Source organism: Carcharodon carcharias, chromosome 12 (genome assembly GCF_017639515.1).
Source record: "Carcharodon carcharias isolate sCarCar2 chromosome 12, sCarCar2.pri, whole genome shotgun sequence".
NCBI lineage: Eukaryota > Metazoa > Chordata > Chondrichthyes > Lamniformes > Lamnidae > Carcharodon > Carcharodon carcharias.
In genome coordinates, this window is record NC_054478.1 from 151,020,392 (window position 1) to 151,034,505 (window position 14,114).

At 43.7% G+C, this 14,114-nt stretch overlaps 1 protein-coding gene across 5 annotated transcripts in view; it reads left to right on the forward strand.

Moving 5' to 3' along the window:
- Positions 1–14,114, forward strand: part of vps8 (VPS8 subunit of CORVET complex) — a 734,009-nt gene that overhangs the window by 203,142 nt on the left and 516,753 nt on the right. For all 5 annotated transcript variants that reach the window (XM_041200655.1, XM_041200658.1, XM_041200657.1 and 2 more), the window contains one exon: positions 841–887. In XM_041200655.1, the coding sequence (XP_041056589.1) occupies positions 841–887 (47 nt within the window). The remainder of the gene's footprint in view (positions 1–840; positions 888–14,114) is intronic.

The following is a 14,114-nucleotide window of genomic DNA, read 5'->3' on the forward strand; positions in this document are numbered from 1 at the left end:
GGGTAAGGGGACGAACACTGTGAGGGGGGTGGGGGGGAAGGGGACGAACACTGTCGGGGGGGGGTGTGGGGGAAGGGGACGAATGCTGTCGGGGGGTGAGTTGTGCAGTACGTGGGGTGACTGCTCCATTTAAAACAGTGCACGTCAATGAACTGAGGACCGACCTTGAAGGGAACCTGTTTTTCAGTTCTTGATGGGCAAAGGGGCCGTGGCTGCATTGTACTTACGCTCAACAGTCAACTGCCTGACTCTGTTCATCCCTGCAGCCCTGCTGGAGCCAGCATCAGAAGGTGCAAAGGCTCTAGTGTAAAATGGTAAGTGGGCAGATTAAATTGCAGTCGGCGTCAGATGCATCCTCTCCAACAAGCAGGAGATCTGGGGCCTGTATTAACACTGCACCAATATATAACTGATAAGGCAAAACCAATTTGCACAAATTGCAGTGTAAATGTAGTTCAGGAGGCACAGGAACAAATCCAAGCTCTCAAGGGCTTGATAAATGCACGATGGAGTTGATATTGTTTCCATGATTCCTTTCCACCAATCAGTTAAATTCCTGGATGCAAACATTGCTTTTGTAAATGCTCGTCTTTGGGTTAGATATAGTACAGCTGAAAGGGGCACTGGGAAAGAACTGAGCTTGAAATCTGGGATTTAACTCATTGGGAAAAAATAAAAATAGACTCACATCAATTTCTTCATATTTGGTTAAACCCTCAAGTTAAAGTTAAGCTATTTTTGCTTTCAATCTTTTTTCAGATTGGGAGTGAACCTTATTGTTTTATTCACACTATTATAAATGCTGCTTTTAATCTTTTTCCACATATGGTTTTTTTCCAGGATCAACACTTAGTATTTCGGTTATTACAAAGTCTGCTGGATTCTTCGTGAGTATGATGCTATTTATCTGCAAAATGTAGTAGACTTTATGTCAAATCAAGTTAAAGCCTCCCTTGAGTCTGTTTGGGGTTGATGGATCTTCACAATATTCATAAATGGCTCGCTTTAAAACACTTGCAAATAACTTCATAATAATTGCTGCTGATATCAGATTATATAGTCAGGTTATGAGTGTAAGGCAGATTGTTAGCTTTTTCAGGGATATGGATCAAGTAAACAGATGGGTTAATGACATGTTGGAAGACAAGCAGTTTGTCCTTTAGCTAAAGTGAAGAAAAAACAGTCTTGAGCATTATCATTAATCATCCATAAAACCGAGTGTGAAGCACTGAAGCTAATTATATGTTACAGTTGGGCTTCTCTTTATCATTTTTACATTCACCCAGAAACAACTTCAGTGGGCAGACCTGATGTTCCTATGAACAGAAACTTTATGCATCCACTCACTGGGATTGTCATGAAAGGATTAACACTCTACTGTGGTACCACAGTACGATAGTATGAGATACTCATAGACATGAACAGGGAAAAACACCCTGTTGCTGGACTGTTTCTTTATCCTGAAGGTTGAAATGGATACTTACCATTCCCAGGGATTTTGTGTGTTTTGAACATTTTCAGCTTTTTAAAGACTTCACTGTCTGCAAAGATTATTTTGATTAATAAATGACATGTTACTGGCGTATTCCATAGTGAATGCTTCGAAAATATAGAATTTATTATCTATTGCTTATCCTCAAGTTCATTTTTGTTCGTACACTTTCAGTATTGGAAGCATTTTCTTCTGTTGTGTTTAATAACTGCAGTTATCCTCATTTCCAGTTTCCTTCTTGCCTGGCTTATCACTTTTTATGTGCTTCTTGAGTTTTCTGTCATCTTTTCGGTTTCTGCACTAAAATCAGCATCAAGCCGTTTTCAGGTTCCCTCTATACTGTCTATATTAACTGAACCTCAAGTGTAGTGCAGGTAAGGAGAGAAGTAAATTGGCCTCTGCTGACCATTTAAGTGCCCTTAAGTCAAATAAATCACAGGTTAGTTACCCATAAAAACTCCTCCTTGACCCAGACCATCTCTCTTGTATCAGTTTCACATTTCCATTTCCCACATCTGTGTTAATGGTCTGATTGAGCTCTCTACATTAGTGCTGAATGATTAGCAATTGGTGCAATGGGTTCTTGTCACTGGGAATTGGATTGGGCCAGCCATTTCGTTTAAAGCTCCAGACAGTGGAAGCAGGAAATGTTCATTCTGGCTGGACCATGAATCCAGCACACTCCCTCAGAATCCTAGGCAATATTAACCCATGAAAATAGGAGGGATTGGGGTCATGTGGGATGTCAGCATTTAAAATTGATCGAAGTCACCACAAACTCATTGCCAAATGCATGCCTTTGCACACACAAGATGCTGAATTTCTTTTAGTCAGATTGAACATTTAAAAAAAAAATGTGGCTTAATAATGTTGAACCTGATTGTGTTAACTATGTTCAAATAAATGTCATGAATTAAGTAAACTTCCAGTTGTAACAGAGGGACACCAACCCTCTCTCAGGAGGATGAGTGCCTTATATTTAATCTGTTTTCCTGTCAAGCTGAATGAAGCAGTGTCTGCTGTATACTTGGAGAAACTGGAAGTGAAATTAACAATGTCATGAATTAAGTAAACTTCCAGTTGTAACAGAGGGACACCAACCCTCCCTCAGGAGGATGAGTGCCTTATACTTAATCTGTTTTCCTGTCAAGCTGAATGAAGCAGTGTCTGCTGTATACTTGGAGAAACTGGAAGTGAAATTAACCAACTTAACTTTCGAGTTTAACCCTGGCCGCACAGCTTTTCCTCCTCACAGCCCACCAACTAACCTGCCTCCCTGACCACCCGAAACCTTCCACAGCTTCCTATGATTGTCAACCATCTCCATGTCCCTCCTAGGTCAGACCCCTCCCAATACTCCACCCTCACAGCTATACCTCTCCTGGTCTGTGACCTCCTCCCAAATGTTTCACATTCAATAGGACGTTGGCTCCCAGGCAGACAACCTACTGGAAAAAAACTAAAGGCTGTGTTATTAAAACTGCACAGCATGTGGTGAAACCCAGACTGGAGCACTGTATACAGCTTTGGTCTCCTTGTTTGAAAAAGGATATAATTGCATTTGCAGCAGTTCAGAGAAGATTCGCTTGATGCATTTCTGGGATAAAGGAGTTATCTTATGAAGAAAGATTGGATAGGCTGGGCCTGTATCCATTGGAGCTTCGAAGAATGAGAGGTGATCTTATTGAAATATATAAGACCCTGAGGAGACTTGACAGGGTGGATACTGGGAGAATATTTCCTCTTGTGGGAGACACTAGGGGACACAATTTAAAAATAAGAGGTCTCTCTTTTAAGACGCAGATGAGGAAATTTATTTTCTCTCAGTGGGTCATTAGTCGGTGGAATTCTCTTCCCCAGAGAGCAGCAGAAGCCGGGCCATTGAATTTATTCAAGGCTGAGTTAGACAGATTTTTGATAAGACAAGGGGATCAAGGGCTATGGGGGACAGGTAGGAAAGTGGAGATGAGACCACAGTCAGATCAACCATGATCTGATCAAATGATGGTACAGGCTCGAAGGGATGAATTACCTGATCCTGCTCCTAAGTCCTATGTTCCAATATGTTCCTGTGACTCCCCAACTAAAGCTCCTTACAGCCCAGCCACCACAGAAAATCGGTTCCAATCAAGAGCAGGGCCATAGATTCACAACACAGAAAGAGGCTGTTAGCAAACCTTGCCTGAGCGAACTATTCATTTCAGCAATCCCGAAGTAAATCCCACTGCCCATAGCCATGCAACTTTACTCTCCCAACATTTAATTAACTCTTCCCTTCAACGATGCAATGTTCCAACCACTAAGGAAAGCAATCAGCGAATAAAGTGTTGAATTCTCCTGAAAGACTTGACGAACTAGGGTTTTTAGTCACAACATAGTAAAATTATGACCTATTTGGATTGATATGTTTGCAGGTTGCAGGAGAAATGGACAGATTTCACAACCTTCATAGAAAATTTTGTTTCAACTTTTTCTCCCCTTGGAGAACTAAAGGATTTGAAAAGAATTTTACTTTAAATAAGTATTCAGCACACTGCTAATTCTTTATAAAACAGTTGACAGATTAAATCTATTTTGAAACCTGGAGATGTATTTTACTGTGCAGAGAATTAATCTGAATGTTTTACATATTAAATATGCTTCAGTAAGACTAACCAGCTGTCAAAATGTTACCAAAAAAAAAGACTTCTCCAGTGTGGGTTTTCTGAACTCAAAGTAGAAACTGTTAGTGTGAATGCATTTAAAAAAAATATGCACAGTTGGATTTATTTTAATGAATAGCAATATTCTGATGTTTGTTAAATTATGTGTGGAATAGGTAATGATGCACATTTTTTATTGTGTGTCAGATTCTGAACAGCTGGGCACTTTTTAATGATTTAACCATCGAGGGAACATGGTATCAGTGTACAGGGTAATGCAGGTATTCGGAGTGAACAGTAGCTCTATAATGATTACTCAGTTTTAACCTAAAATATTTATGAAAGCTAGAGTATAGATAGGTGGCAAACATACATCTGAACTTAATGCCTACTGTTTACTGTGGAACCTTTATTGTGCATATTCAACAACAACTTGCATTTATATAGCACCTGTGTAGCATCCCACAGTGCTTTTAAAATTTGTTTTTCCTATTATCTATCGGTATGTTTGGAGAATAAAGTCTTACACAAGATTTCTCCTTCTTGCATAGCCCTCTTCCTGTTTATTGTTAATAAACAGTAGAGCACAGTGGAATCACAGTGGAATCAACTCATGCTTTCTTTATTGCCTTATCTTTCTATCTAGGGTTGTGATATTGTACTGTGAGTGCAAAACAAAGATTTCAAGACTTCCAATTATTACCAATTTCCTTTATCCACCAGACGACAGGAGGTCCCTTTGATAATGATGAATAATGAAGGTTTTGTGGTACTTTGTTAAATTAGAACAGATTACAATCCCGCTGTATCTTTAATGTGCCTGCTTGGCTCAGCAGTGCTCTTGCCTCTAAATAACATTGTTGTGGTTTCAAGCTCTACTGTAGGACTTGAGCACTTAATTGTGGCTGACATTCTAGTGCAATACTGATGGAGCGATGGCTTTTGGAAGAGATGTTAAATCAAGCCTGTGTCTGCCAGTTCAAGTGAATGTAAACCACAACCGGAACTTAATTGAACCTGCTGGGCATGATGGTGGGGCCTGCCAGGAGAATTGGGCAAGAGTACCCACATTTGATTCCTGACATTGGGAAAACTGCCCTGAATTATATTGGAGGCGAGAAGGGCCCAGCATGAGAACAAGGTGGTGAATTAAAATGGCAAGCAGCTGGAAGGTTGAGGGTATTGCTTGCGGATGGTCTGAGTGGAGATGTTCAGCAACGTGGTCATCCAGTCTCCATTTGGTCCCCCCAGTGTGGAGGGGTCAGCATTGTGAACAGTGAATACGATAGACTAAGTTGAAAGATGAGCAAGTAAATTGCTACTTCACCTGGAAGGAGTGTTTGGGGCCTTGGACAATGAGGAGAGAGGAGGGAAAAGAGCAGGTGTTACATGGATCTGATTGCCTGGAAACGTGTCGTGAGAAGGGCATGAGGTGTTGGGGTAATTGAGGAGTGGACCAGAGTGTCGCAGAGGGAACAGTCCTTTGGGGATGCTGAAAGTGTAGGGGAAGGGAAGATGTCTTTGATGGTGGAATCATGCTGGAGGTGGCAGAAATGGTGGAGAATGATCCTTTGAATGTAGAAGCTGGTAGGGTGGAAAGTGAGGACAAGGGTCCTGGGGGAGAAGGGAAGGGACGAGGGCAGAGGTGCTCTTATGCCCACCTTTCTGCCTTTGGTCTGCTGCAATGTTCCAGCGAATCCCAACACAAACGTTAGGAACAGCACCTCATTTTCCGATTAGGCACCTTACAGCCTTCTGGACTTAACATTGTGTTCAACAATTCCAAACCATGAGAGCTGTCTCCCATTTTGATTTTTTTTGTTTGCCAAGTGCCTGTATCCTGTTTTCATGTTTTGCTTTCACACTGGGCTGCCCTTTATTCTGCTGTTAGCACGTACTCTGGACCAACACTTGGTTTCTTTACCACAACCATTATCACTCCCTTTGCCTTTCATTCCATGACATCTTTGTCATTTAATATCCTACCCTCTCACCTATCCCTGACCTTCCCTTTTGTTCTACCTGACACTCCCCCTTTCTCAACAGCATAAAACCCATCATATTTATACCTCCCTTCAGTTCCAAAGAAGAGTTATGTTGGACTCGAAACATTAACCCTGTTTCCCTCTCCACAGATGTGGCAGACCTGTTGAGTTTTTCCAGCACTGTCTGTTTTTGTTTCAGAATTCCAACATCCGCAGTAATTTGCTTTTATAATAATGAAGCACTTGGTTAGACTTAATAAATAGGGGTTTTCCATTTTGAAATGAATGGTTATGAACTTCTTGACTTCTGTTGAAAGAACCAAGATTTCTTGTCTCTCATTTTCTCTCTCACTTGGAAGAGACATTTAAACATTTCCTGTCATGAGAAGGAGGGGGATAATCTTGAAGCCTCCAACAGCCCATGAGTATGAGCCACACCTACAATGTTTCTCTGTTCCTGAATGGCTTTAAGGTTGACTGACATTAATTGACTTCAAAGGATGCTTAATGAAAGCAGAAAAAGATTTCCAAGTGATGTAATTTAATTTTATTTTCTCATGATGAGAACTGAATTATACTCTGATTCTAATGAATTATAGACGTCTGTCTATATGAATTATAGAGCTCTTATAAACTGATTACTGACGAGCACAGGGAGATGTTCCAACAGTTTGGCTGGGGTCCCAAAAATTATATGTCTTGGGGTTATAATGAGATATTCTATTTGGATTTTTCAGATCAAGAGTGGGGTAGAGCGCATTCAGTTTTATTCCATTACACATGGTGGGAACTACATTTTGTATTGAAACTAATTTGCCTGGGGTAAAATGTTTACTGCCTTCCCTTATTAATCAGATGTGCACTGAGGATTGCCATTGCGATTTTTGGGTGTTTGATTTAAATTCTGATGGTGTCTGTCTAAGTTTTACACCTCAAAAACTCTGATGGCGTAGTGGTATTGTCGCTGGACTAGTAATCCAGAGAGCTAGGGGTAATTCTCTGGGGACCCGGGTTCGAATCCCACCACGGCAGATGGTGGAATTTGAATTCAATAAAAATCTAGAATTAAAAGTCTAATGCTGACCATAAAACCATTGTTGATTGTTGTAAGAGCCCATCTGGTTCACTAATGTCCTTTAGAGAAGGAAATCTGTCGTCTTTACCTGACCTGGCCTACATATGACTCCAGACTGTGATTGACTTTTAAATGCCCTCTGAAATGGCCTAGCAAGCCACTCAGTTATAACAAACTGTTACAAAAGACACAAAAAAGGAATTAAACCGGACGGACCACCCGGCATCGACCTAGGCACTGGAAATGGCAATGGCAACCTCAGCCCTGTCGACCCTGCAAAGTCCTCCTGAATAACATCTAGTGCCAAAATTGGGAGAGCTGTCTCACAGACTAGTCAAGCAACAGCCTGTCATAGTCATCCTCATGGAATCATAGAGATATACAGATAATGTCCCAGACCATCCCTGGATACGTCTGTCCTACTGGCAGGACCGACCCAGCGGAGGTGGCGGTGACACAGTGGTATACAGTTGGGAGGGAGTTACCCTGCGAGTCCTCAACATCGACTGCAGACCCCATGAAGTCTCATGGCATCAGGTCAAACACGGGCAAGGAAACCTCCGGCTGATTGCCACCTACTGCCCTCCCTCAGCTGATGAATCAATGCTCCCCCATGTTGAACATCACTTGCAAGAAGCATTGAGGGCGGCAAGAGCACAGAATGTACTGTGGTGGGGCCTTCAATGTCCATCACCAAGAGTGGCTCAGTAGCACCACCACAGACTGAGCTGGCCAAGCCCAAAATGACATAGCTGTTAGACTGGGCCTGCAGCGGGTGGTGAGGGAACCAATAAGAGGGAAAAACATACTCATCCTCATCAACCTGCCCGCCACAGATGCATCTGTCCATGACAGTATCGGTAGGAGTGACCACCGCGCAGTCATTGTTGAGATGCCTTCACATTGAGGATATCCTCCATTATGTTGTGTGGCACTATCGCGTGCTAAATGGGATAGATTTTGAACAGATCCAGCAACTCAAGACTGTGGGCCATCAGCAGCAGCAGAATTGTACTCAAACACAAGCTGTAACCTCATGGCCCAGCATATCCCCCACGATACCATTACCATCAAGTCATTGAAGAGCACAGGAGCAGCACCAGGCATACCTAAAAATGAGGTGTCAACCTGGTGAAGATATAAAACAGGACTACTTGCATGCCAAACAGCATAAGCAGCAAGTAATAGACAGAGCTAAGTGATCCTACAATCAATGGATCAGATCTAAACTCTGTAGTCCTGCCACATCCAGCTGTGAATGGCGGTGGACAATTAAACAACTCACTGGAGGAGGAGGGTCCACAAATATCCCCATCCTCAATGATGGAGGAGCCCAGCACAGCAGTGTAAAAGACAAGGCTGAAGCATTCACATTAATCTTCAGCCAGAAGTTCTGAGTGGAAGATCCATCTCAGTCTCCTCCAGAGGTCCTAGTTGCCAGTCTTCAGCCAATTCAATTCACTCCACATGATATCAAGAAACAGCTGAAAGCACTGTATAGTGCAAAGGCTATGGGGCCTGACAATATTCCGGCAATAGTCCTGAAGACTTGTGCTCTAGAACTTGCCGCACCCCTAGCCAAGCTGTTCCAGTATAGCTACAACACTGGCATCTACCTGGCTATGTGGAAAATTGCCCAGGTACGTCCTGTACACACAAATCCAACCCAGCCAATTACCGCCCCATCGGTCTACTCTCCATCATCAGTAAAGTCATGGAAGAGGTCATCAACAGTACGATCAAGCGGCACTTGCTTAGCAATAACCTGCTCACTGACGCCCAGTTTGGGTTCCGCCAGGGCCACTCAGCTCCTGACCTCATTACAGCCTTGGTTCAAACAAGGACAGAAGAGCTGAATTCCTGAGGTGAGGTGAGAGTGACTACCCTTGACATCAAGGCAGCATTTGACCGGTTATGGCATCATGGAGCCCTCACAAAACTGGAGTCAATGGGAATCAGGGGAAAACTCTCCGCTAATTGGAGTCATACCTAGCACAAAGGAAGATGGTTGTGGTTGTTGGAGGTCAGTCATCTCAGCTCCAGGACATCACTGCAGGAGTTCCTCAGGGTAGTGTCCTCGGCCCAACCATCTTCAGCTGCTTCACCAATGACCTTCCTTCCATCATAAGTTCAGAAGTGGGGATGTTCGCTGATCATTGCACAATGTTCAGCACCATTCGTGACTCCTCAGATACTGAAGCAGTCCATGTCCAAATGCAGCAAGACCTGGACAATTTCCAGGCTTAGGCTGACAAGTGGCAAGTAACATTCGTGCCACACAAGTGTCAGGCGATGACCATCTCCATCAAGATAGAATCCAGCCATCGCCCCTTGATGTTCAATGGTATTACCATCACTGAGTCCCCCACTATCAAGGTCCTGGGGGTTACCATTGACCAGAAACTGAACTGGACTATCTATATAAATACTGTGGCTACAAGAGCAGGTCAGAGGCTAGGAATTGTGCGACGAGTAACTCATCTCCTCACTCCTCAAAGTGTCCACCATCTACAAGGGCACAAGTCAGGAATGTAATGGAATACTCCCCATTGCCTGGATGAGTGCAGCTCCTACAACACTGAACAAAGTAGTGTGCTTGATTGGCACCACATCCACAAACCTTCATTCCCTCCACCACTGACGCACAGTAGCAGCAGTGTGCACCATCTACAAGACTCCTTAGACAGCACCTTCCAAACCCACGACCACTACCATCTAGAAGGACAAGGGCAGCAGATAGATGGGAACACCACCACCTGGAAGTTCCCCTCCAAGTCACTCACCATCCTGACTTGGAAATATATCCGTTCCTTCACTGTAGCTGGGTCAAAATCTTGGGACTCCCTTCCTAACAGCACTGTGGGTGTACACCACATGGACTGCAGCGGTTCAAGAAGGCAGCTTACCACCACCTTCTCAAGGACAACTAGGGATGGGCAATAAATGCTGGCCCAGCCAGCGATGCCCACATCCCATGAATGAATAAATAACACAAAGGATAATTGCTGATCGGGCACTGTTTCCAGCAGAATTTAATTTACCAGACAACATAATGGTTTCTAAGTTGCATGATCTGTCAATATTAGCAATTTATGGCATTATTAATGGTTTGCAAGTAGATGTTAACATATTTTATTGAATAATATATTATCACGATGATCACATAATTGTTGCAGCACAGAATGAGGCCATTTGGTCCATTGTCTCTGCACTGGCTCTCTGAATGCCATCGTTACCCCGTCTTCTCCCTGTAACCCGACACATTCTTCATTATCAGATAACAGTCTACTTCCCTTTTAAATGCTTCAATTGAACCTGCCTCCACCACACTCTCAGGCAGAGTATTCCAGACCCTAACCACTCACTGCATGAGAAAGTTTCTCCTCATATCACTTCTGCTTACTTTGCCAGTTACTTCAAATCTGTGCCCTCTTGTTCTCAATCCTTTCATGAGTGGGAACAGTTTCTCCCTATCTACTTTGTCCAGACCCCTCATGATTTTGCATATCTCTATCAAATCTCCTCACCACCTTCTTTCCTCTAAGGGAAACAGTCCCAACTTCTCCAATTTATTTTCATAACTGAAGTTCCTCATCCCTGGAACTATTCTTGTGAATCATTTCTGCACTCTCTCCAATGCCTTCATATTTTTTCTAAAGTGTGGCGCCCAGAACTGGTTGCCATATTCCAGCTGAGGTTGAACTAGTGTCTTATAACAAGTTCAACATACCTTGTTAAAACGTGCAAAGAGGTTATGTTAAAGACAGAAAGCATTTACTATGGCAAAATGTTCTCTACTTTAATTATGGATCCAGTATTGGGTATTGAAATTGACAGTATCAATGGACTCCAAATTTTAGAATCCTACATCTAACAATAGACCCTAATTTAATTGGGGGTGAGGGAGCATGGGTAGGAGAACATCAAGCTGATACACCCCAACCCACACAGCCTTTTGGTATATTAATAGTGTTAATTTCAGTGATTGCAAAATAGAAAACATTTGTTTCAAGAATTGTCATGCTAGATCTATAGTCATGGTAAATGCAGGATGCACAATAGCAGAATTGTAGAAGTGTAGAAAATTGTAGAAAAAAAGAATGATTTGACTTTATGTAACGCTTTCCACAATGACCAGACATCTTAAATCACTTTACAGCCAATGAAGTAATTTCTGAAGTGCTGTCACTGTTGTAATGCAGGAAAAGGAAGGGAGATTGAACCTCGGTTAGGAATAATTTCTGTCCTATATAATTCTCAGAAAGCAGCTGATTTGATGGATTTAAGTTATGTTCTTAGATTCCATAAATTGCTTTATCTCAAAGAAAGACTTGCATTTAATTAACACCTTTTATAACCACTGGACTTCTTAAAGCACTGAGTTACGAACTTGGTATCTGCTTATTTACTATCATTTCAAATAGGGTTATACTGGAATAATGTTTTTCCAAAATCTCGAAGATAGTCTAAAAGAGAATGCTGTCCAATTAAAATTGAGGACTCTGTCATTCCAGCAAAATTGGACATATTTAGGTTATTTATTATGCTAGAAAGTGTTTGTGGTGATGGCATAGACAAAGGATATGCATTAAACATTGGGCAGAATCTTGTTGAGGCGCCTGGGGGTTTTATTGCTGCCTGTAGAGCTGGCCTGAGACTCACGCTGCCTTGTTTTCGGTGGGGGGGGGGCCTTCTCCTGGAATCAAGCTCCCGGGGAGCAGAAGTCTCGCCTACCGAGAGCTGCCGGCCAGTCCGAAGCCGGTAGTGCTTGTGCTCAATGATGCCACTGGGGAGGCAGTGTTTGCTGCAGGGAAAACACCTACCAGAGCCCCAGGCTTGTGGAGCCACCCCAAACCACAGGTAAGCAATGCGGGCGAGGGGGCCTGTTGCCGGGTGGGGTCACTAGGAGCGGGGTCAGCAGGAAGGGCAGGGGGATGGGTCTCAGCTGCCCCCACACACTCCCCACCTTCCCGATGTTGAGTCCCTCAATCAGGCACTGAGGACCTCCAGAAGGTGACAGGCAGGCTGCAGTTTTACCTGCTGCGCACAGTGTATGTTAACAGGCCCACCTGCCCACCACTGGGTTAGTAACAGTGGCAGTACAATGATGCCCTCAGGTTTATTTTTGATTCATTCATGAGATGTGAGCTTCGCTGGCTAGGCCCAGCATTTATTGCCCATCCCTAATTGCCCCTTGAGAAGGTGGTGGTGAGCTGCCTTCTTGAACCGCTGCAGTCCATGTGGTGTAGGTACACCCACAGTGCTGTTAGGGAGGGAGTTCCAGGATTTTGACCCAGCGACAGTGAAGGAACGGTGATATATTTCCAAGTCAGGATGGTGAGTGACTTGGAGGGGAACTTCCAGGTGGTGGTGTTCCCATGTATTTGCTGCCCTTGTCCTTCTAGATGGTAGAGGTTATGGGTTTGGAAGATGCTGTCTAAGGAGCCTTGGTGAATTCCTACAGTGCATCTTGTAGATGGTACACACTGCTGCTACTGTGCGTCATTGGTGGAGAGAGTGAATGTTTGTGGGTGGGGTGCCAATCAAGTGGGCTGCTTTGTCCTGGATGGTGTCAAGCTTCTTGAGTGTTGTGGGAGCTGCAGTCAAGAAGCTCGTCATGGTCATTAATTGGCCATTTGAGGGCTTCAGTAAGCGGCAGGGCTGGAAGATCGGCCATGTCCCTTCCCGCTCAGTACTTGATTCTGGTGGAGGCTGGGAGGTGGCAGGGCTGTCATCCACCACCATCCTGTTTAATCACATGCCCTTCCTGCCTCCAAGCTCACCACCAGTGAGAACAGAAGATTCACTCTGTGTCATATGCAGTGCAGAGTTCAGGGTCGCTGGTCTATGCTTGTCCAAATATCATAAGTAGGTTTGTACTTTGGGCAGTATGATTTAGATTAGGCTTTGTTTCTATAATATTGTGTAATATGAAATGGCCTCCTCCCAGTCAAATATCTCACTAAATAAGGGAAGAGGGAGCAACAAAGAACAAAGAAAAGTACAGCACAGGAACAGGCCCTTTGGCCCTCCAAGCCTGCACCAATCATATTGCCGTCAACTAAAACATTTTGCACTTCCGGGGTCCATATCCCTCTATTCCCATCCAGAGTCAAACCCTGAACATTCAATGGGAACACGTGAACATATGCGAACTGATGTGGTGAACGTTAGACGGCTCTTCCTACTTAGAGTAGAAAATGTAGAGTGTGTGAATTCAGCAATTAAAATTATTCACCAGCAAATATTTCTCACCAGTTTTCCTAAACAAGTGACGAGTGTAGAATGGTGCTCTTGGGCAGCCTATTTCTTATGTAAAAAGGCAATTCCAGGTAGCAAGTGGCTAGGATCTGGAATGTACTGGCTGAGGGTGTGGTGGAGGAAGATTCAATCGTAAGGGAATTGGATTATTATCTGAAAAGGAAGAATGTGCAGGGCTACAGGGAAACAGCGGGGGAGCAGCACTAGGTAAGTTGCTCTTACAGAGAGCCAGCATGAACACAGTGGGCTGAATGGCCTCCTCTGAGTTGTAACCATTCTGTGATTCTAATCGTCTCATGCTTACCAAGGACTTTCAATCTCGTGTAGTTTTAGCCAGAGTGCTTGGAAGGCCTCTCAGTATATCGCCCATTCTCTGCTGCTGCTCAATATTAAATCTTCGTCGGCAGCCCTGGAATACAACACCCGTGTCCAGGTGAGCCGAGCTTGGTGACTCTCAGACTTGGGCCCTCTACTGCTTTTCCTCCACAGCCATCTGCTCCTCTTCAGTTGTGAGGTGTGAGTCACCAGTTGAAAACCCAACTTTCTCTCTTACTGGCCCCACCAAAGTGCGAGTATCTGAGCTGCAGGAGCCCTGTTATGGTGTATCCTCAGAGTGATTGAACTTCCCTGAGACATTATCATTCGTGACCTCCATCAGT